At 44.3% G+C, this 24,300-nt stretch overlaps 1 protein-coding gene and 1 long non-coding RNA gene across 11 annotated transcripts in view; one reads left to right on the top strand and one right to left on the bottom strand.

Annotated features, from left to right (window-relative positions):
• The window catches only part of LOC310706082, a 61,281-nt gene that overhangs the window by 14,515 nt on the left and 22,466 nt on the right, over nt 1–24,300 (bottom strand). The gene's annotated exons all lie outside the window — the stretch shown is intronic.
• TMTC4 (transmembrane O-mannosyltransferase targeting cadherins 4) overlaps nt 1–24,300 on the top strand; it is a 73,390-nt gene that overhangs the window by 28,805 nt on the left and 20,285 nt on the right. For 8 of the 10 annotated variants that reach the window (XR_014525569.1, XR_014525570.1, XR_014525571.1 and 5 more), the window contains 5 exons: nt 8,621–8,736; nt 10,698–10,914; nt 15,416–15,503; nt 21,308–21,405; nt 23,335–23,427. Coding sequence is in view for 7 of the 10 variants with exons in the window: in XM_083501184.1 (XP_083357310.1) it covers nt 8,621–8,736; nt 10,698–10,914; nt 15,416–15,503; nt 21,308–21,405; nt 23,335–23,427 (612 nt within the window). In the remaining 3 variants the exon portion in view is untranslated. Of the gene's footprint in view, nt 1–8,620; nt 8,737–9,367; nt 9,555–10,697; nt 10,915–15,415; nt 15,504–21,307; nt 21,406–23,334; nt 23,428–24,300 lie in introns of those variants that run through there. The other 2 variants (XM_083501183.1, XM_083501188.1) reach the window with 2 other exon arrangements.

Here is a 24,300-nt window from a genome sequence, read left to right as displayed (position 1 = left end):
TCCCCATCCACTTTTGTAGATTTTGCACGCGAGCATTTTCAATTGAACAGTATCTCAGAGTTTCCCATACACACAGGTAGTTGGAGCTTAATGGGAAGCGTTAGCCCTGGGTGTTGTTTGTGCCTTTCGTTCAATTTGCACTTCCCAGCCTTTCCCATGTCCCAGAAATCTGAGGTCCATTTTGGGCATGTGCACAGGTATTTGTTTATTTGTGCACATGTTATCCTTTTTTAAAAAAACACTTGAATTATCAGACTTGCACAAAACAGCAAGTTCAAAACAAAAAAAATCCCATCTGTGACACCTCGACCCACCAGCAACCCACTGAGATACGTTCCCCCAATGGCAATAGGATAGATGCGCCCAGAAAAACTTCACCATGCATGTGAAAAAACCTCACCCACACATTGCACTTCAGTACATCTGCATTATCTGCAGAGTGGGGAAATTCAAATTTAATTGGATGACGACAACATCGCATGAACGATATATAAATCATGCACATATGGGATGCATTAAATCCACTTCAGACTCCCATGTGTCCGCAACCCATGTTAAAGCTTTACCCTGTGCATGTCTACTCAGAAATAAGGCCCATTGAGTTAAACGAGACTTAACACCCAGGTAAGTGGGACGTGGGTGGCGCTGTGCGTTAAACCACAGAGCCCTGGGCTTGCCAATCAGAAGGCCAGCGGTTCGAATCCCCGCGACAGTGTGAGCTCCCGTTGTTTGGTCCCTGCTCCTGCCCACCTAGCAGTTCGAAAGCACGTCAAAGTGCAAGTAGATAAATAGGTACCACTCTGGTGGGAAGGTAAACGGCGTTTCCGTGCACTGCTCTGGTTTGTCAGAAGCGGCTTAGTCATGCTGGCCACATGACACGGAAGCTGTACGCCGACTCCCTTGGCCAATAAAGCGAGATGAGCGCTGCAACCCCAGAGTCGGTCACGACTGGACCTAATGGTCAGGGGTCCCTTTACCTTTTTAAGTGTGACAATTGTGTGTTTGTGTATTTCCTACAAAACCCATAGTGAGGTAAATTAATACAACTCTTTGTGTGTTTCTAAGACTTGTGGACTTAGGAAGTTGTACACTGTTTTAAAGCTTTAATTGATTAGCTATAATTTAGTAAAGAAGAAAAAAAAGATTAATTGCTGTTCTCCACCTTATATTTGCAAGGAAAGGACATTCTGTGAGCAGTGGTCTTCTATAGGGCAGTCACTGCACTAAAGACCTCTTAGTCACATTTAACTAATCATGTGGATTTTAACCAGTCACTTGATTAATGAATTGCTACAATTGGAACAGAAGGCATATGAATAAAACAATACTTCTGAAGAAAAACAGCATATATTAGCCCAGTTTGCACATCACATTAAACTGTATTATAAAACAAACTAGATTTTAATAGGAAGGAGGAGTGTGTTGCTTCACACTGTTCAGAAGTTCTCTTGTCCTTGCTGCTACTGAGCCACAGACAATACAAGCCAGAGTCTGGCTTGTCATGTTGTATGAATCTGAGCTGGTGCGGTTTCTTTCCCCCAAAACAAGTGACAGGTGGTAAGCCAAGAGCAAACCTTGGTCCCTGCTTGTGGTTTGTTTGGGGGAAACAAACCGCACACTTGGGTTTCAACAGCATGACAAACCAGAATCTGACTTGCTTCATCCACAATGCAACAGCAGCAGGAGGGCGAGGAGGAAAAGCGCTGCGGGAACTTTTGAGCATCATCCACCAACATTCTGCTTGATCACATTAAACAATAGTTTATTTTAATCTGTGGTTTAATGTGATGTGCAATCCAGGCTGTTAGTTCTCAGCTTATGTATATAGGCATTCCCTTCTGTGTGAGGGTGAAGTGAGATGCCTTTTCAAATATGGCACAGCTACACACAGATTTTTCCACATTCTAACTATTAAAATAATCTCCTTAAACGAATAAATAAACCAGTGCTGGGTCACCTCTTTAGTTGATCAAAACATTTTTATTCAGTTAATTTAACTCATTAATTAACTGAACACTGTCGCTCTAAAGGGCAAGGAAAAGGTGTTAGAATATTCACAAAATTCATTCCCAAAATTAGCATTCTTTTTGAAATACTAGCCATAATGGTAACAGAGTACCAAGCCCTGAAAATATAACTCTGTATTTAGTCCCAATCTATACATTATGAGTAAAATCTGACCACTAACAAGGAAAGCCTATCGATATGATGGGGGGGGGGGACTTTTTAACAAAAAAGAAAAACCAAACTTTCTGAACAAAGAGAAAACTCTTTGAAATGAGAGGAATAATTTTGTTCATCACGTTCTTATCTAAAGAAGGGAAAAGAAAGAAAAAGTGATAACCCTGAGCTGGAGTTGAACCCAACAAATTTGTAGAGGTTTGAGTCTCTGCTTGCAGAGTTTCAGCTCACCAGAAAGATATTTCATAGATGTACCTTATTGGCTAGACATCCTGCTTCATGTACATGCAATGGCAAATGTGCAGTTTGGATATAGAGCAGTCTTGAGGTTGATATGCACTGTGATCTCAGACACTTCACTTAATCTTCTTTTAGCAGTTACCTGAGTAACTCAATTATATTCTCGAAGCTGGGGGTGGGACTGAGAGGGAAAATCAGCTAACAATCTTCTTAATGCACTTCTAATTACCCGGAATGCTTTTGAGGGGGGAAAGAACAAGCGACCATTGCCTTTTCAAAAGGAAGGGTGACAGAAAGCTGCTTTGTACCAGGTCAGACCAGCTGACCTGGTACAAAGCAGTTTGGAGATGTGCAGGATTGAGCCTAGAACATTTTGAAAGCAAAGTTTATGCTCTAACACTGAGCCACACCCCTTCCTCAATGTTAAATGTAGTCCATTTGAATAACATTCCATATCAGCACAGGATACTCGTTTTAGTATTTCATAATATTTTTTGCTTAACTACTACCACCTCCAAAACACCTTGATGGTTAATAAATTGAAAGCTAAACTATTATAAGGGACATAAGAAAAGCCCTGCTGGATCAGACCAAGGATCTGTCCCATCATCGTGTTTCTGGGAAGACTATAAGCAGAAGAGGAAGGCAATATGTTTTTGCTCCTTAGCAACCTGTACAAGTGGCCTCTAAACCTGAAGGTTGCATACAGCTATCATGCAAACCCAGGATTGTGATGTGGCACTAGAAGTTCTGCAGTGGGGGCTGCATGATGACATTCTTACATTTTTATCATATAGAGAGAGATGGGCTTTAGCGAATGCTAGTCTTACTCAGAGCACATCCATAGAAATTAATGGACATGACTAATTTCAGTGGCTCTACACGGAAGAAGACTCTGGGTGTTCACATTCCTCTTTAAACTAAACAGCCTTTCTCTCACCCATATTAGAGCAACTTCTTTTGCGGAAAATGTAGGATTGGTTGGCTGCCAGCTTGTAAGGGAAGGAGCTGATGTAGAACAAATGCTCACTTTATTCGACATCGTAACGTATTTGATTCGCTTTCGCTGGGAGCTCCAACAGCTAAAACCATTTTGTAGATCTATCGATTATGGCTAAGCCAGCATTGGATACCACACTGTGATCCTTTTGTGAACTTCCTGTGCTCTTTTCTCCCCTTTCTGGTTCCAATGAAAGATCCTCTTCCAGTTGGCCCCATGCCTACCCTGGCATGGAGCAGTCTGTTATTGGATTTTACTGGTGTTCAAGAATCTTCTCCAGATGCTTTCTTGCCATTGTAAGCAGCTCTGTGCTTTGCAAAAAGAAAAAAGAAATGAAAGAAAACCTGTGTACTGCAGCAATCTGCCTTCTGTGTGTATAGGAAGGTAAACGTTTGAACAAGTAAAGCATTTGAGGCAGAATGCATCTCCGTTACAAGCATTCATTAGAACAATGGTTCTTGCATAAAATGTGACACCCAGCGAAGCAAAGAGGGCTATTTAAAATCAAATGTTTTCAGAGCTGCCAGAGGAGAATGCACCTGACTTTTCAAATCAATGTATGCTGCTTAGAGTTGAGAGGGAAGCGGAATCAATATTTTCTCCCCGCCTCCCCCTTTCCTTACTACAGCCCTATAATAAAAGTCTATTTTTCAAAAGACGCTTCCCTCATATTCCTAGCCTCCTGCGAAGGCCGTTGTGACTTGTTTGCTTTTAGTTAGGGCTGATTCACACAACTGTTCCCAGGGCATATGTTCCAACTGTTGCGATTATATATAAAAAATTGTCAGCCCAGATTGAATGAGTAGGTGATGAAGCTGTCATCTCGGTGGTTCACAGTGGACCATATGCCAATTTACTACATCACTGCAAAGGCTTCTAACAATCTGATCTGGGGCATAGCTACTCAGAAGCAAGTACAGTGGCAGCTACAGTCCACAAATGGTGGCTGGGCTTATTTTCCTGGGTCCCCCCCCCCCCCCAATGTAAAATCCAACTCCACTGCAACAATAAGAAGAAGGATTCAGCAAATGTATTACAGACACAGCAACTAAGAGATGTAAGCAAGCCCTAGACATCTTTCCCACAGCCTCCCACCCGCTTTTATCCCATGCCAAACAAGCAAGCAGCATATAGTTCCATGTCGTGGGGTTGGCTTGCAAGGGTGAACAATGGTCTGGGCTGTCACGTGTGCTGCAGACTGTTCTACTTTTAAAACCTGCTTTCCTACCTCCTCTTCCTTCTGCTAGTGCTTGGGCTAAGCGGCAAAGCGTCTCTCCCAGCCTCCCAGTACAGCTGTTGTGGTCATGCACAGGCTGCAGAGAAGTACACCCCATTTTCATGGCCATCTCCTGCATCCATCTTTGCACCTACCCTCCTGCTGCTCTAGAATGCCTGTTTCTGAGATGTGCTGCCCTGGGGCCTCCTCCTACCACCAGAGCAGGCTTTGTCCCCTCAGACTGCATCCTAAACACACTTACTAGGGTGTAAGCCTCCTTGTATACAGTGGGACTTACTTTGGAATAAACACACATAGTATTGTGCTGTCAGGAGTGGGCTTCAGCCCATGAAGGCTTACACTGCAATGAATGTTGTCAGTCTTTTAAGGTAATACAGGACATCGGGAGAGTTGGCTCTTATTTAGGTACTGTGTAAAGAGGGTGGATTCAAATAGGCTGATTTGGGGACTGCATTTGCTGACTTAGCTCCATTGACATCTGTTCAGCTCAGTGGAGTGTTATTAGCCTAGGTGGTCATTGGCTCATTTGTCCAGGGCAAATCCTTCCTCCATTTCATAGAATCATAGAATTGCTGAGTTATTTAAACAAATAAAAGATGCAGTGCTAGCTGCCAAGAGGCTAGAATTTAATTTCCAAGTGTTTTTGAACCTTCTGTTTGCTTTGCTTTATTTTTTATTTGCTGAAGTTTTTTTTTAAAGGCTGTGGATCTAAGCTGTGCAAATTATTTCTCTGTTATAATACTTGAGGCACCGTGTATGAAAATTTTTTATTATTTGCATTCTGTTTTGTGAATGTAATGAGGCTGCCTGCAGTTTTCCATCATGGCTAAAATTTCTATTAGGGAGAACAAATATATTGATTTACTCCTACTCTTGCAGAGGAATTTGGTGGGAAGAAAGAACCCTTAAATCTACAATGCTGTGTACATTTACCTCTCAAGAAACCCTGTTGAACAGAGTGGGACATTCTTTTGAGCAAATATGCATAGGATCAAGCTGTATAACTACTCAGTCCCAGGCTTTGTGAAATATAGGAAGTGTGGCCCCCAATAAATTTATTTCACTGTTTTTCTTTGTAATATTTAAGTCAGGGATGGGGAACTTGTGACCTTCCAGATGGATGTGGTTGGACTCCAATTCCCATCAGCCCTAGGCAGCATGGCCACTGGCCAAGGATGATGTGAACTGTAGCTCAACAACATCTGGAGGGCCATAGGTTCCCCACCTCTGATCTAAGGTATAAGATTTGCAATGGATTTGTGGTGGGGAATTTTTGTGTGTCCACTTCCTACTGTGAGGGTTACTCTCGGGCACAACAAATGATGGATACCTAATTACCCCATGGTAGCTACTGACTAGGGACGCGGGTGGCGCTGTGGGTTAAACCACAGAGCCTAGGACTTGCTGATCAGAAGGTCGGCAGTTTGAATCCCCGCGACAGGGTGAGCTCCTGTTGCTCGGTCCCTGCTCCTGCCAACCTAGCAGTTCGAAAGCATGTCAAAGTGCAAGTAGATAAATAGGTACCGCTCCGGCGGGAAGGTAAACGGTGTTTCCGTGCGCTGCTCTGGTTCTCCAGAAGCGGCTTAGTCATGCTGGCCACATGACCCGGAAGCTGTACGCCGGCTTCCTCAGCCATTAAAACGAGATGAGCGCCGCAACCCCAGAGTCAGCCACGACTGGACCTAATGGTCAGGGGTCCCTTTACCTTTACCTTTACCTTTACCTAGCTACTGACTAGTGAAGCACGGGCTGCATGGTAGATGACAGGCAGGATCTCATGCTTTCTCTAGAATGAGCTGTGAGCTGTTGACTTGTGGGGAAACCCAAAGGCAGCTAGCAAAATATTTTGTTGCTAATTGCAAAATCCTGTGCTGGGCTTCTTTGCTTCAGCAAGGGGCAGTTCTGATGGTGCCTGAGCCAAGGCTCGGACTTTGCTCTCATTTCCCAAGTCCTGCAGGTGAGAGCAATGCAGGGAGGCTGTCGCCTGCTGGAGTGTATGCAGAATTTGGAGGGGTGGCAGGACTCTGTCTACCAGCTGGCCTTTCCAGCTCCACCAACCCTGAAAGCATCTTAGCTGAAATTGTGATGCTTCCATCTGCCCAGTTCATGCTGCCTCCTTCCTCATGCGCAGTCTCCCAGTGTGGTGGTGGAATTTCAGGCAGCCCAAGCAAATCCCAACGTCGATTTATTGTTAGCCCTATAACTCTTCCTCCAAGCAGCACAGAGTGGCATTGTATTCTCACAAGCCTGTGAGCGAAGGTTCAATAGAAATCTAGTTTTTATGTTACTGCAGAGGGAACTGCAAGCATTGCTGTTCTCGCAGTCTGATTTCACGTGACCACAGTAGTGGATGAAATCTTGGATTGCCCGGGGTTGCCTGTAATGCTTCTCCCACCAGTGTCTACAGGGGCCATTCTAGCATGGAAAAAAACAAAGTGGTCACACGGGCTCTGTATAATGTGTACCACAGGAGCAGTTTTTCAGTGGCCACTGTGTTGCTGCGCTGACTGGGTGCATTTACCCAAGGCCACCCAATGAAATTCATATCCAAAACAATATCTGGGATACTGAGATCTATATGCCTGACACCATAGTCAGCAGACAGCACTGGCTCTTGTCTGCATCTGGTCTACAGATGGCCAGGATATCAGTGCAGGTGGAAGATCCCCAAGCATGTGGGCTGGGGGGTTGTGATCTGCTGAGTTAGCACATCTGAACTCAGAAAGAGCCATGCACAGATGCACTCCTGAAAACATTGTGCACATTCTCAACAGCCATCTCCGTTTCTAATTTTCATCCTCGGTCTTGGCAACAAATGCCCTCCCTTCCATCATGATGGTGCATAATGATTTTTTCCCTTGTGCCCCATCAATTTTTCTTATTCAGGAGTGTGCCACAATTGGGCTGACCTATAAGTTTTGATGTGTCAGAAATAAAATGAAGAATGATAGTTTAGTAGTGTTGTGTGAAAATTAAGAAAGCATCTCAGCAGGGCATTCAAATAGCAGTTGATCACTACTTGCCATCTGTAGTGTTTGCATTGTGCTTTCTGTCGTGGTTTGCTGGTGACGAGAATGGAGGATATGGAGCTGTGCAGCACACGGCCCTGATATTCAAGACAGAGCACAAAGTAAAAATGGCACTGAATCAAGAACTGTAGGCTAACTTCCAGTATATGATGTATTGTAATGCTCAAGACAGCTATCCGCTCATTAAAGTTGGCTTAATGTTATGAATTCCGTTTAATAGGTTGGCTGGGTTATAAGAAACTTAATACAAAACATTGGCCACTTTTTTGAGATGGAAATGGTGTGCTATAAAAAATTTTAAATAAATAACTCCTCCCACCCATTTTCTCCATGGTAAGCATGGAGCATAAGAGCTTAAATGCTACTGTGGTTTACTAGTCAGAATGATGGTTAGAACGATAAAATGGAACGATTTCCATTTATCTCTATGCTTTAGAACAGTGTTTCCCATACTTGGCCCTCCAGCTGTTTTCGGACTACAATTCCCATCATCTCTAATCACTGGCCTTGCTAGCTAGGGATGATGGGAGTTGTAGTCCAAAAACAGTGGGAAGACCAAAGTTTGGGAAATGCTGCTTTAAACTATAAACATTCTTCAAAAGGACAATAACTTCTTTAAAAATAATATCTCTGGCTTGATAGAGTGGTTCTAGGAAATCCAGGTTCAACCCCCACCCCTAGAGCAATGAATCTCAGTAGATGGTCTTGTGGCAGTCGCCATTTCTTAGCCTTACCTACCTCATTGGGTTGGTTTGAGGGCAAAATGAATGGGTAGGCGGGGAACATTGTAAGTTGCTTTGAGTTCCTTGAGGGGAAATGTGGCATGCCAATGTAGTAGACAGATCTCTGGGTTTACTTAATGCAGAACTGTTCTTGGTTTACCTCTGTTAAAGATTAAGATTTTGACAATGTTATAAACTTGTGTTGTTTCAGGACCTCAGGGCAGAAACCCCACTTGGTGAACTGTGGCATCATGACTTTTGGGGGAGCAAACTCAGTAGCAATACCAGCCATAAATCTTATCGACCGCTTACTGTATTAACTTTCAGGTGAGATGCTGTCGGGCTCCACTTAAGACATTTAAATGGGGCCGGGGGGGGGGCATTAAAAGGAAGTAGAATTTACTGAGATGCTACCTTTAACATGGAGGAAAGTTTCATTAGTGCTCTTATGTGCTGCTACTCTACCCCTGAAGCCAGCTTTCTGTAACCAAACTCTTATAACTATTTAGGATCACAACATACGTAGCAGTCCCAAATCTCTCACAAAGAAAATATCCTGCCATGCTTTTTCTTCCTGATAGGGACAGGAGGAGTATCACATAGACATCAAAGGTCACTTCTTGGTTACAGAGGACCATGGAGGTGCATCAAGCTAGTTCTTAACAACCAAACATCACACATCTCGACACACCCACATATGACCATGCATATTTTTCAATATTTTTAATGAAGTAGTTTTTTTAATTGACATAACTTTGTAGGTCCTCTGAAAATTTATAACCACTTAAGTGAAATGGGAAGTCGTATGATGAGAGTGGGGGATTGAGGAAAGGTACTTGCCATCACACGTAATATAATAAATGATACGTTGTGCTGAAGAAGCAAACTCAAGTGAGTGGTTTTCAAACACAACACCCTTACTGCTTTGGCACACGTTTTCTACTCTTCTTTCCTTTAGCGTATAACGTTCTTTATGAACGAATGGCAGAATGCCCTGGAGGTGGGGAGAGAAAAAGCAGGGATTGTGGCCGGCAGAACTGCATACACTTTTTGCACAGGCCCATCTATTATTCCAGTCTCCTGTGTCAACAGATGGAAGACCAGCACAGAACAACCCCAAAGCATGTGTCTCTGACAGGGAGCAGGTGTGTTGCAAAGATGTATCCAATTCTCCTTCTCTTCCCCACCTCCTAAAAAATTTAAAAAGCATCATGCAGACACCTTACTTTATCCCTCTCTGACTCAATCTTGCATATGAAACACAGCACTGAGCATCTGGGGTTGCTGATGGAGAAGAGGGGATAACTGGATTTATAAACATATTTTCTAAGGGGCACCTTAGCCAGGAAAATCTGTGTGCCATTGAAAGGAGAGTCCCTGTTTGCACTAGTGCATTCAATCTTTTCCTCCTCTCGTCCACAGTCTTCTTATCAAGGAGTACTTAGTTGCTGGGAACATTGAAAGCTGCCTTATAGCAAAGACATCTTCCTACTATTCACACATTGCTCTAGCACTGGAAGAAGTTCTGGAACTGCAGGTGGTATTCAACTAAGTTTTACTTGGGAGTAGACCTATTGAAATTAACATACCTAACTTGATCGTTAATTTCAGTGGGTCTGCTCTGGAGTAAAACATAGTTGAATACCACCCTGTGACCTTGAAAGCTCCGGCTCAAAACCAGCGCTCCTTTTGAGATATTGCAGAGAAGGGAAAAATGGGTGCATAAAAAAAGGAGGAGTTGAGCAAGAGGGAAATAAAATGAACTGAAAAGGAGTGGCTGAATGGAGAAGAGCACATTTAGGAGGGGGAGAGAGTTGGCTTCCTATCCTCTTCAGCAACATGTTCTTGTTGCTAGGCCCAATGTTAAGGTGCCTATCTGTGTGTGCCCCTCTTCCAGAAGCACAGCCAAATGATACCTTCCCAGCAGGTGCTCCACAGCTGCTTACTGGGAGAGGTGGACAAGGCAACAGGAAAGTCAGCAGAATGCAGGGGCACCAGCAGAACCAATCAAATGCTCTCACTGGTGTGCCGACCTTTGCCTTCTCTCCCCTCTCTCCCGGTAAGCAACGATGACTCCCTTCCCTTGTGGCTCCACCCCAACAGAAGAGCTGCTCCTGCTCTCTTCATAACTTGTTTCCACTGTGCATCGATAGTAAGTAGTTTGACACTGCCGTCTTGATGAATACATCCAGATTTATTCAGAATTTATTTTTTAAAAAATATTTGTGCATTTTAATCCATTCATTTGTTGTAATTTCTAACATCGATGTTTTCCCCCCCTTGTGTAGGATTAACTACCTTTTAGCTGGAGGCTTCTACCCATTGGGCTTTCATGTCGTCAATATAATACTCCATTGTGCTATCTCTGTCTTAATTGTTGATGTCTTCTCAATATTATTGGGTGGGCTGCAGTACACCAGTAAAGGAAGACGGCTAAACTTTGTCCCCAAATCATCCCTGCTCGCGGCTTTGCTGTTTGCAGTACATCCAGTGCACACTGAATGTGTAAGTACTTCACGATTTAAGTATTAAAAGCTCAAAAACCCAGAGTCCATTAACAATATTTAATCTTCCTTATCCTTTCAAATACATGTATTATGCAATCCATAGGTGTGGGGTGGGTGTGAATGTATACATTGTGTACATTTGCATGTGCTTTGTATTGATGCAACCGTGCTTTTTTGTTCTTTTGGGGTTTGTTTGTTTGTTGCACATGACTAATCCTAACTTGCGCTAGGAGAAGCCTGTGCTAGGATTTCTGCTAATGCAGTGGAACTCCCCCCCCCCCCCCACATGTCCCTGAGCACCCTCCCTAGATCTGCTCCAGAGAGCTGGGAGAACCCTCATAGCAGCACGTGGGGGAATGAGAGGGGAGATAGTTCAATCTGGCAACTCTCTTATGTTTTGTGGGTCTGGTTTTTAGTTTTGTTGTTTAGATTTATATTTATATATCTCCTGCTCTTACATGGAGTTCCCAATAGTCTCCCATCTCCCCCCATTTAAGCACCTGCTTAGTTTCAGTAGGGATGCGGGTGACGCTGTGGGTAAAACCTCAGCGCCTAGGACTTGCCGATCGTATGGTCAACGGTTCGAATCCCCGCGGCGGGGTGAGCTCCCGTCATTCGATCCCAGCTCCTGCCCACCTAGCAGTTTGAAAGCACCCTTAAGTGCAAGTAGATAAATAGGTACCGCTTTATAGCGGAAAGGTAAATGGCGTTTCTGTGTGCTGTGCTGGTGCAGGCTCGCCAGAGCAGCTTTGTCACGCTGGCCACGTGACCTGGAAGTGTCTCCGGACAGCGCTGGCCCCCGGCCTCTTAAGCGAGATGGGCGCGCAACCCCAGAGTCGGTCACGACTGGCCCGTATGGGCAGGGTTACCTTTACCTTTTTACCTTTTAGTTTCAGTAAGGTTATAGCCGCGATTGCCAATGTGATGTCCTCCAGATTTTGCTGGACTACATCTTCCTACATCTATGACCATTGGTCATGTTGGCTGGAGTGAAAATGAATTGGAGCCCAACAACGTCTCAATTGCATCACATGGACTCCCCCTGGATTTTCGAATCTGGTGTTCAGACTACTCACTAGATATCTGCTCTTTAATACAGTGGAGCCTCGCAAGACGAAATTAATTCGTTCCGCAATTCTCTTCGTCTTGCGGTTTTTTCGTCTTGCGATGCACGGTTTCCCATAGGAATGCATTGAAAATCAATTAATGCGTTCCTAGGGAAACCGACTTCAGACCAGGTCCGGGGACAGTCTGTCCCCGGACCTCGTCTGAAGGCTGGGGGGGGGACAAGGGCTTTTCTTCCCACCCCCAGCATTTTAAAAAACCCCGGAACAGCGGAGGACTTCTCCGCTGTGCGGGGCGATCTTAAAATGCTGGCGGGCGGCATTTTAAAATCGCCCCGGACAGCGGAGGACTTCTCCGCTGTCCGGGGCGATTTAAAAGCCCCTGGGAAGGCAGGCAGGGGGGACAAAGACTTTGGCCCCCCGCCAGCCTTCAGAAGAGGTCCTGGACCTCTTCTGAAGGCGGGCGGGGGGCCAAAGTCTTTGCTCCCCCCCGCCTGCCTTCAAAAGGTGTCCCCGCTGCGGCGGGAGGTGTCCCCTGCCCCCCGCCCGGCTTCGGAGCACCGGGAGAAGCGATCTCCCTTCAGCCGCTTGCAGCAAAAGACGTCGGGGGAAGCGGGGAAGCGAAGCGCTTCGCTTCCCGCTTCCCCCGCACCTCTTCTAAAGCAAGGGGCTGGGGGGAGATAGCGATCTCCCCGCAGCCCCTTGCAGCAAAAGATGTCGGGGGAAGCGGGGAAGCGAAGCGCTTCGCTTCCCGCTTCCCCCGCACCTCTTCTAAAGCAAGGGGCTGGGGGGAGATAGCGATCTCCCCGCAGCCCCTTGCAGCAAAAGATGTCGGGGGAAGCAGGGAAGCGAAGCGCTTCGCTTCCCGCTTCCCCCGCACCTCTTCTAAAGCAAGGGGCTGGGGGGAGATAGCGATCTCCCCGCAGCCCCTTGCAGCTATCTCCCCCCAGCCCCTTGCTTTAGAAGAGGTGCGGGGGAAGCGGGAAGCGAAGCGCTTCGCTTCCCGCTTCCCCCGACATCTTTTGCTGCAAGGGGCTGCGGGGAGATCGCTATCTCCCCCCAGCCCCTTGCTTTAGAAGAGGTGCGGGGGAAGCGGGAAGCGAAGCGCTTCGCTTCCCCGCTTCCCCCGACGTCTTTTGCTGCAAGGGGCTGCGGGGAGATCGCTATCTCCCCCCAGCCCCTTGCTTTAGAAGAGGTGCGGGGGAAGCGAGAAGCGAAGCGCTTCGCTTCCCGCTTCCCCCGACATCTTTTGCTGCAAGGGGCTGCGGGGAGATCGCTATCTCCCCCCAGCCCCTTGCTTTAGAAGAGGTGCGGGGGAAGCGGGAAGCGAAGCGCTTCGCTTCCCGCTTCCCCCGACGTCTTTTGCTGCAAGGGGCTGCGGGGAGATCGCTATCTCCCCCCAGCCCCTTGCTTTAGAAGAGGTGCGGGGGAAGCGGGAAGCGAAGCGCTTCGCTTCCCCGCTTCCCCCGACATCTTTTGCTGCAAGGGGCTGCGGGGAGATCGCTATCTCCCCCCAGCCCCTTGCTTTAGAAGAGGTGCGGGGGAAGCGGGAAGCGAAGCGCTTCGCTTCCCCGCTTCCCCCGACGTCTTTTGCTGCAAGGGGCTGCGGGGAGATCGCTATCTCCCCCCAGCCCCTTGCTTTAGAAGAGGTGCGGGGGAAGCGGGAAGCGAAGCGCTTCGCTTCCCCGCTTCCCCCGACGTCTTTTGCTGCAAGGGGCTGCGGGGAGATCGCTATCTCCCCCCAGCCCCTTGCTTCAAAAGAGAAGACCCGCTGTCCCCGGGGCAAGCTTCGTTTTGCGAAGCAAGCCCATAGGGAAATTCGTCTTGCGAGGCAACTCGAAAACGAAAAAACCTTTCGTTTTGCGAGTTTTTCGTCTTGCGAGGCGTTCGTCTTGCGGGGTACCACTGTAGTTAACTTTGCTGCTACTTCATAAGTTCATGCACCTCACTTTCCACATTGTAGGTCTTTGCTAAATGAAAGTGAATTTCTGTTGTGAATTCTTAATTTTGCAGAAGCTGATAGATTGGGGTTTTTTTTTAACACCTGATGCATTTAATGGCAGCTATCGTGGTACAATAATATAGAGTGTAAAAACATGCAAAATCTGGAGATGATGAAAAGCCAGATGTTTTTGAAATAGCAACTGTATTGATTTTCCACATAAATGACATATTTTGACAAATTATTATTAGAATCTGTTTCCAGGGGAGTAGTCTAGTTTCTTTTGTGCTGGTGGATATAAATGGAAGGAATCTTAAGACTTTTCATATATAAAATGGTTGTAGAAACACTTGTTCTTCATAGTGTTTTCACTTCCAAGCGAGTCTTGGGTTTGGTTCAATAGGTAATGTGTTTGGCTCGGGCTAAGGAGATATCGCTCCAAAATACCCATTCACTAAACAATGGGTTGAAGCTGTAGAAACCATTTTTGTGAGGTTTTATTTTTCTTGCAAAAGCTGTTGCTTTGGAGGGCACAAAAAATTCCACAAGAACCCCTTCTTTCCAGTATTTTGCACATTCCCCTCCATCCTTGTCCTTGTCTACAGCCACTGTCTCCTGCCCTGCCCCTCTTTGTCAAGCCTCTCTTTGTCCCTATGGTGAGTGTTGGGATATGGATCTTGGTGGTCCTCAAAGGTCACTTAGGAGAGAGGAGAAGGCTCAGGTGACCAATGTCAGGGTAGAGAGGAATGCTCAGAGAGGGAATGCCGTACAGCCCAAAGGAGAATCCACTTCTTCTTTGAGCTCACTTCGTTCTACCTGCTCCCTGGAGATAAAAGGATGATAGCTATCCTTTTATCCAAAGGTGACTGTTGAAAGGAGAGTTTTGTAGACTCTTGTTTAGACTGAGCACAGCCAGCCAGCACAGTTGACTTCTTGGTTCCACCAGCAGTATCTGCAGGGACTAGCATGAAAACATTAACCTTGATAAGGAACCTGTGCCATTGATCGATGAAGCCGGTTTTGAACATATTTGAACAAGGATGAGTTGTTTTGACCTCCCTGGTATTTTCCCGCCAGAGTAGGGGGGTTCTGTCAGTGCCATCTCCTATATTACATACCCCCATTCAAACTCGCATATCTAGAATTTGCGTGGTGTGTAAACGTCTTATCTAAGGGCTCTTTGTACGTGCAGGAACTCCAGCATGGGAAAGGGCTCCCACTTAATGAGAATGGGTTCAACCCAGCTAAAGTTAACTGCTCTTAAAGGCTCATTGATTCCAACAAGAGCTGATGAAGCCTTTGGTTAATTCTCTCATATTGAGATCAAGGGGACTTCAGCATGCTTCACTTGGGCTGTATTGTGGCCACTGTTCACAAATCCCTGGTGGCACTGATGCAACGGTTTTTAAAAAAGCAATTAGCCTTCCACACTACTTCACTTGAGGGGAAACTTCTATTTTGGTAATTAAATCCCTTTTCTTTTCTTTTTCAAGATCGCTGGGATTGTTGGCAGAGCAGACCTGCTGTGCGCCCTGTTCTTTTTATTGTCTTTCCTTGGCTACTGCAAGGCGTTTAGAGAAAGTAAGTACTTGAACACACACCATCAGTTTCTGAGCAGATCAGTCCGTTAGAGCACCACCAAAACAACGAAAATTGGTACCTAATTAATAATATGGTGCTGAGAGATCAAAGTGCTCGCAGTTTGTGTCACCAGTCCCCCATCTCTCTAATGTTGCATGTAGGAAGTAGTGTATGAATTAAGTGCTTGCACGTATATCTGCCCATGACCTTTTCTGTAACTGGAAGAATCATTGAAATTGGAGGGGGAAAGGGTATAGTGCACATATATGTGAAATTTATGGACTATACACATGTGTTTTTAATTGCATTTTGTTGCCAGCCTCCTTAGGGACCTCTGTGGGTTGAAACACAGGACAGAATTTTAATGAATATTTTTGATGGCCTAAGTGCATGATGGCCAGCATCCTAAAAAGAGCCCTGCTAGATGAGATCAAAGACCCATTTAGTCCAGCAGACTCTTTCCTACAGGGATGAACCAGATGCCTCAGGGGAAGCCTCCTATTTTTGTTTTCCAACAACTGATAATCAGAGTTATGTTGCTGCTGATCCTAGAGGAAGCGTGCAGCCATAATGATTAATGGTCACTGCTACCCTTATACTTCATGAATTGGTCAGCTTATAAGTAAGATACATGTGTGTATAGCTCTCTATGCAAGTCCTGTTTCACATAAAGTACTTCTACATATATGAAGCAGGCCTAAAAGAGATACAATATATGGTTAGAAGAATTAGGAATGAGAAGAAACCTTTCCAGGTGATACACAGTTGACTGAAAAACCACATGGAGGCTAGTAATTCATAGGCTGGTACCAGGATGGAAAGATGATTGTTGTCAGGATTATGGTCCATGCTTTTTCTCTGGGGGCACTCAAGGGTACGCAGTACTGGCACCTCCCCCCAAAATGTTAAAAGTGTGGCACTTAATGTAACTTAATTGTGAGTACCAGCACCCTTTTTCTTAGAAAAAAGCACTGATTGCCTTCCAGACATCGTGCCTAAAGCCAAAATCATATATAGTCAAAACAAATTCAGTTTTTCCCAGGATCCCATTCTGTCCCCTTTCCAGCCTATTTTTATTTTTTGCCATGCGTGTAAAGCTTAATGTGCACAAGTTAAATGCACATTAAGTTGCAGGCTTACTGTGTCTCCTTTGTTACCTCTGTTTCGCTCACTTCTTCAGATGCACTGTTCAAACAAAATGTTTCAGATCCAGGTACCCCACCACCATATTGAAGAGCAGCCCAATGGCTATAAAATCTTCCTCAGTTTCCTTGCAGTACCTTCCTTGTGCTTATTTCATGCTTTTTTCATCTTAACATTTGTGCCATTAATCAGAACAATGATTTATTATGACTTTGCCAATTTACTCATCAACGTTATTCTTTTGCTTCATTATACAGTTACATTGTTTTTAAATATTAACTCACTTGGGCTAGCTTCTGCTTTTAAAGGGAAACCTCCTTAATTCTTTAAATATTTATATGCCATCATTTGGATTTGTCTTTGCGCTTGTCTGATCTGTGGTATATATTTTATGTATACCTCTGCTATGCTGTATTTTAATGACCTCTACACTTCTCAACAATACTTAAGCTTCATGTAGGGTTTTCTGGTTGTGTGAGTTTTTACAGTTAGTGGCAGAGAGATAAGAAAATGCTAATGCATCTCATTGTCTAGAGAAAGAAAACTTCCGGATTCACATTGAATTCCGAAAAAAGGACCTCCCACCATTGCTTCTCCCTGCTTTGAAAGAAGGGGGGTGTACGCTGCTGACAAATCATAGCTCCCCTAAAATCATGGAGGTGGGGGAAACAGTCTAAGGGAGCCAGAAAGAGGGCAGACTGTAGGCCCCCTGTAGATACTATTAGCTCCCTCAGCATTACAAATTCCTTAGAACACTTTGTGTATGTGTGGATCTTGGGGTGGGGAGCAGAAAGAGCGTGCAACATTTGAGCGTGGTGTTACCTGGCATAGCAGGGGACGTGGGTAGCGCTGTGGTCCAAACCACTGAGCCCCTTGGGCTTGCTGATCGGAAGGTCAGTGGTTCGAGTCAGTGCAATGGGGTGAGCTGCCATTGCTCTGTCCCAGCTTCTGCCAACCTAGCAATTCGAAAACATACCAGTGCAAGTAGTTAAATAGGAACCGCTATGGCGGGAAGGTAAATGGTGTTTCTGGGTTCCATCACGGTGTTCCATTGTGCCAGAAGCAGTTTAGTCATGACCCGGAAAGCTGTCTGGACAAACGCCAGCTCTCTCAGCCTGAAGCGAGATGTGCACCGCACCCTATAGTCGCCTTTGACTGGACCTAACCGTCCAGGGGTCATTTACGTTTTCCTTTTTTTTTTTTAACCTTACCCACTTTTTATGTAGCCCCACTGCTTTCTGCCGTCTTCAGCAGCATGGGACCAGAAAACACCCCAAGGAGGCTCATTTCAATCTATGAATTTAGATGGTGGTTGAGAGGATTTGAGATATGGAATGTTAGGGTGGCACTTGGCGAGAAAAAGAAAAATGCAGGTCAGGGGGCGAGAAGACCCTGGCTTGCTCAGGCTCCAAACAGCTTATAGGAAAGGTTTAAAAATAATTCTCCCTGTGCTATATGGGGATGTTTAATAAGGAGGGGGGAAAGGAAAAACCTGCTCTGTAAAATTTCCTGGTTGAAGACTAGGAGACAGTCTCAAACCTGAGCTCTCTAACACCATGCTGCCTTTTCCTTTCTACATGCCTCTCCTCAGTGAATACTTGTGAGGTGAGGAGAATCTCAGGCCCATGGATCTCTCCCCAGGCCAAACCTCCCTCCAGCCCTGCTCCAGGCAACTCCCCTGTGTGCTTTAGCTTGCCTGGAATGTGTCATTGAACTGTGATAATGCTTCCTGCCCGAATAAAGGATGGAGATATTTGTGTGGTGTATATCCAGAATCCTCTTAACTTTTGTATTGCTGGAATGTAACCTACTGTAACAAAGTCCATTGCTCTGCCTTCTTTCTCCCGTGGTTCGCAACTACCACTGGCATGTGGCCCCCAGATGTTTTCCTATAAGGCAATGCGGCCTTCAGTTTCCCCTCCCAGGGATACACTGCAACATTCTATGTCAAGTCCCATTTTTGTTTATGTATGGCCACTGCTTCATCAGTTCGTATGATTTGTGTCAGATACTGGGTAGTGCTGTGGTACAAATCCAGAGTCGTCTCTGCTCTTACACATTAACCTTTGGAATCAAAGCTGCCTATTAATTGCTAGAGGGAGAACCCAGGCTTTAGATGTAAATGTTCAGCCAAGCCTTCGACCCAAATAGACCTCAGTCCCACAATGACTTCATTGGAGCATAAAATGAATGTACAAGTTGCATGGCCTCGCAGTATGAATTTAATCTATTTCTGTAAACTAGATTCTCTTATATAAAATGACAGAAACACTTGTGGGCATTTAGCTTTCTGGAACAGGAATCAAATGCTTTCCGCAAATCTTTGGCACAGATTGCACTTGTGGCCATCTGGTGAGGGTGGCAGAGTGCCTTCTCACAATATGGTGCACCAGTTTAAACTCGGTTCAGGTGCCAACCAGGAATGAGTTCCATTCTCTGAAAGGAGATCGTGGTGGGAGAAAGCAGCATTGTTGTAGGGAGTGTGCTTCGTTAAGCTGATTAGCACACTTGGCATGTGTGCAGCCAGAGTAATAGCTGGCACTTGTTCATTGCTTTACATTTTCGGTGCTATTGAGTGAGAATCAAAACTTAAATTGACTATTTGGATCTGTTGGACTTTATATTCTGGGGTTTATTTTTATAAGTTTTTTTTTAAATAAGTTTGTATGATGCCCATTTTAGGGATGAGAATGAAGATTGTGCATGCAAAAATGCGCATACACACACACAAATATATAGAATTTTCAAACCTTGAACACCAGTGTGCTTTTTTAGCATAGATCTGTATTCCCATTCAGAGCGAAGATTGATGCTGGCCCAAGAATCTTAGAAATGAAATGCATTTACTTTTTGCCCATCGCTTTCTAAAGGTTTAGGATGAGTTGAAAAGATTCCCATAGTGAACTGGTCTAGATGTTGCTTTTGCCATATGTAGTATAGGGATCTGCATGCATTTATTATTATTTATTTTATGATTACATTTATATCTCACTTTTCCTCCAAGAAGGTCAGTGTGGCACATACACACAGCTACCCCCTTCCCCATCTTATCCTCTCAACATCCCTGTGAAGTAGGTTAGGCTGGGACAGCGTGACTGGAGCAAGGTCATCCAGTGAGTTTCATGGCTGAATGGGGATTGGAAGTTGAGTTGTCCTAGTCCAGTACTTTGACTCTCATACATGTATTGAGCCTTACCACAAATCTTGTTAGGGAGCATAACAACAACAACAACAACAACAATAATAATAATAATAATTTTTATTTATACCCCGCCCTCCCCAGCCAAGGCCGGGCTCAGAGCGGCTTACAAGCAATAATAAAAACAAGTTGAATGATTACAACTTAAAAACAAAATTAAAATACAACATTAAAATATTAAAATGTAGCCTTATCGCAGGAGGAGAAAGGAAAAGAAAAAAGAAAGAGGGGGAGGGAATCAAATTGGCCCCAAGCCAAAGGCCAGGCGGAACAACTCTGTCTTACAGGCCCTGCAGAAAGAAATCAGATCCTGCAGGGCCCTGGTCTCATGAGGCAGAGCGTTGCACCAGGTCAGAGCCAGTGTTGAAAAGGGCTCTGGCTCTGGCTGAAGCTAATCTAAATTCCTTAGGGCCCGGGACCACTAGGGTGTTGCTATTTATGGACCTTGAGGCTCTCCGTGGGCCATACAGGGAGAGGCGGTCCTGTAGGTATGAGGGTCCTAGGCCGTGAAGGGCTTTAAAGGTCAAAACCAGCACCTATAATGTAAGCACTATTTTCCTTATTCAGGAAAACATACAGGTACGCAAACATACAGGTAAACAGGACAACTAGCAGATTGTGGGGAGTATGTGTTCAGACTGCGTGAATGGTGCAGGGGGAAGGTTTAAATCCCATCATCCAATGCAGTGATCCTCATCCCGTTCTGAACTCCAAGACTGCTTTGAAAATAAATGAAAAAAGAAAGGAGGCCCACTCATTGATCTCCATTATTTTGTCTCGTTTGACCTTGACTGTTGAATTATAAGTAACGTTAATTAATTAATTATTAATGTTCCTTTCCGACGAACCAAGAGACATTTATTTTGCACTTTAGGTGGGTATCCATATTGGAGCACAGAATGCAAAGTGAGAACAGGTCCTCTGTTTGTGACTTTGAAATCAGTAGCATTATGGAGTTGGCAAATGGAAGGGTTTTCTGAAGTCACTGTTGTGGGGGGAAGGGTGTGCGAAATAACATTTTGTGGAAAGGCTTCAGAAAATTCCCATTTGGTATTGGGAAAGCAGCCAATTTTAATCACAGTATTTTTGTTCAGAGGGATATTTTTGACTTGCTTGGTAGATCTATGTGCAAATTATTGCTTTTTTAAAAGCTTGTGCTGTACTCTTAATCTGTAGCAGAAGCCTAAAATTTGCTAACAGAATTTATTGTATATTAATGTCAGGTAGCAACTTGCTAATGGAATGAACATGTGTGTCTACATTCTATCTGTCTTACTGAAAATTTCAACCATGAAAAGCAGACCACATTTTCTCTTATCTTAAACATTTTAAAAGTAATTAACAAAGAGCATATCCTTGAATGACAGAACTTATTCCAAAACAGCTTTCCACCTAGGGCCAATGTCAATGCTTCTATATGTTGTCAGTTTCTTTTCTTTATGCCCTGTTTTTAAACTGCTAGGTAAAGAAGGAGCCCAATTTTCTACTGCCTGGGTCTTACTTAGCGTCCTCCTAGGAGCTCTAGCCATGCTGTGTAAAGAACAAGGAATCACAATACTGGTAAGTCTTCTCTTAACAGTTAAACATTGATGTTTCTTATCAGCCAAAAGCAGCTCACTGTTAAATAAACTCTCTTCATATGGCAAAATATGTGTCCCTTATGGTTTGTGCATCGCTTAGGCTATCTTACAGAAAACGTGGTAAATTCAGCAACGATAATCGTAACAATCTTTCCTCTTTTCCTGTTTTTGTTTTCTGATTTCTATTGCAAATGCTTTCAGATTTGCAAGTCTGAAGGTGTGCTGAGTGCTGATTTCACTACATGAGTTATTGTTGGTGTTACTGAAGAATGTGCACCAATGGTTCCATGAATAATCTCCCAAGTCTGTCTGTATTATACTTGGTTAAGACTTGCAAGAGCGTCTTATTGCCTCGTTGTTCCCATTTCTTTCTATGAGATTGATAATTTAGGGCTCTTGGTGTGAGACCCAACTCTTCACCACATGCAAGGAAGGCATAGTGTGGAAGACTTTTCATAGCAATGTTATACAACCATTCATGTAATGACAGTAGGAAGTTATTGGTTACATGGAAGTCACTCAAGCTTTAGTCTAGTTCCATCAACTCCTAAAGAATGGTGTGGATGAACATATAATAATAATTAATAATTTATTATTTATACCCCCCCCCATCTGGCTGGGTTTTCCCAGCCACTCTGGGCGGCTCCCAACAGAACATTAAAAACACGATGAAACATCAAACATTAAAAACTTCCTTAAACAGGGCTGCCTTCAGATGTCTTCTAAAAGTCAGATCGTTGCTTATTTCCTTGACATCTGATGGGAGGGCGTTCCACAGGGCGGGTGCCACTACCGAGAAGGCCCTCATGAATGAGTTGCAGTGAACTGTAGGCTGAGGCACTGCTCCCTCCTCCTTTTCAGACAAAATAAGGAGAGATAAATCTTCCCCTTTCATTGTAGAATAAACCACAGTTTCACTTGGGGGCCACATTAAAAATTTGGGGACACTGGCTTATTTTAACCAAAGTTAGTTTAAACAAACCGAGATGTCAAAACTCTGAATTAACTTCCTGGTTTGTTTCTCAAGTGTTTTTGTATATTAACATTGATCTGAGCTTTGTTCCAAAGTGTTTTCCCTGCTTCTCTTGCACGTGGAGGAGAAGCACACCGGGCTTGTCACAGTTCATTCAGGATGACCTATGGTAAACCGCTTAGAGGTTTTCAGAAATTAAGCAGCTGTTTTTATTTATTTATTTCAAAAAATGTATATATTTATTTATTTCATAAAATGTATATACGGATTTTTAAAACAAAAAAACTTTCATGTCAGTTATAGAAATTCTGTTTAAACAAATAAATAGTTAAATGAAGTGGATTAGGCCAGTCTTCTCCAATCTGGTGCTCTCCACACATTTTGGACTACAACTTCCGTCAACCCCAGCCAGCATGTAGTCCAAAACAGGCTGGGAAAGGCTTGTTTTAAGTAATTGAACTGAAGCTTAAGAGACCTACACAGATCCAGAGTAATTATTGAACTGCATGGTGTAACTCTTGTTGGTATCCATCTGTCTCAAGATGGCGGTGAAGGGAAACTGCTGCATTAGGAAGTGACCTTTGCAGGGCACAATCCTGGGCAGTATGTATGGAGGTCCTGGGCTGCCCAGATGACGTCCCTCCTTTCGAGCTCACTGATACAGCCCAAAGGAAAGCAGAGCAATACATTTGGCACCAGTTTGGCTGCAGGAGTTGCCAGAAGGAGGCATATAAGGCACCATCCAACCATCTTAGGGATTCCACTCTGGATATGTATAGTGTTTAATCCTTAGCTTTTCCCTTCTTGACGATATCCCGCAAGGCAGTGGAGATAGTGTAAATACATACCAAAATTTAAACGAGACAAATCTCTCCTTTCTCTTTCTTAACCTTCTTTCACCTTCTCCCTGTTTTGTTTTCATCCCTGTCTTCTTAGGGTTTGAACGCTCTTTTTGATGCTGTGATGATTAACAAGCTCAATATTTTGGAAGTTCTTTTGAAGATACTGCGCAAGGACAAGTCGCTGGAGGTGATTCCATTTATATATTTAAAAGAGCTGCCGCTTTAACTTCATACAGTTAGCATTTAAGTGTTAGCGTCAATACATCTACAGCAGCATGAAAGATCAAGGTGTTCTTTGATCTAGTAAGTGAGATTATTTGGAGGTCAAACACTATGTCAGAACATTGCCTTCAAAATGTGAGTGTTCATGATTTCAGCCCCAATAAGCCTCCATATTGCAGATCCTTTAACATGACTTACTGCAACTGTTCTGTGGAGCACTGCTCTGAATATCAGAGGGAATGCTACTAAAATTAGTTAATCATGTAGATCAGATTAACTCTTCTTAGAATAACAAAATTACATCCTTTAAAATCTCATTTTCCAATAGGGCAGACCTAGCAACTCTTGTCTTCCGATCACAATTCTGTTTTTTGTTTTGGATTTTTTTTTTAACAATGAATATACATTGTGCTTTGTGCCACCTTAAGATGAGTAGGTGATATGTAGATTTGTGTCCCTGTTTTGTGTGTGGGGTTTTTAAAAAAATATATTGCAAATATCTATTTTTTTAAAATCGCCTTCCTGAACTTTTAAAGTCCCCTGGCTTGCTCGCTTCCTTCCTGTAGCAGTAGTGAACAGAATTTCCTCAGTCCCCACCCTATGTAGTTCAGGCCTTACGGCAGGCATAGGCAAACTCGACCCTCCAGATGTTTTGGGACTACAACTCCCATCATCCCTAGCTAACAGGACCAGTGGTCAGGGATGATGGGAGTTGTAGTCCCAAAACATCTGGAGGGCCGAGTTTGCCTATGCCTGCCTTATGGGAACCTTTGTTCCAGGCTTACTTTCAGGGGTCCAAACTTGAATAAAATATTGGCCGGGGGGGGGTTAAGGTAAG

The sequence above is a fragment of the Podarcis liolepis genome (genome assembly GCF_965112155.1).
Source record: "Podarcis liolepis genome assembly, chromosome: 4".
In the NCBI taxonomy this organism is placed as follows: Eukaryota; Metazoa; Chordata; class Lepidosauria; order Squamata; family Lacertidae; genus Podarcis; species Podarcis liolepis.
The sequence above is the reverse complement of the archived record's forward strand: the minus strand, read 5'-3'. Positions and strand labels throughout refer to the sequence as shown.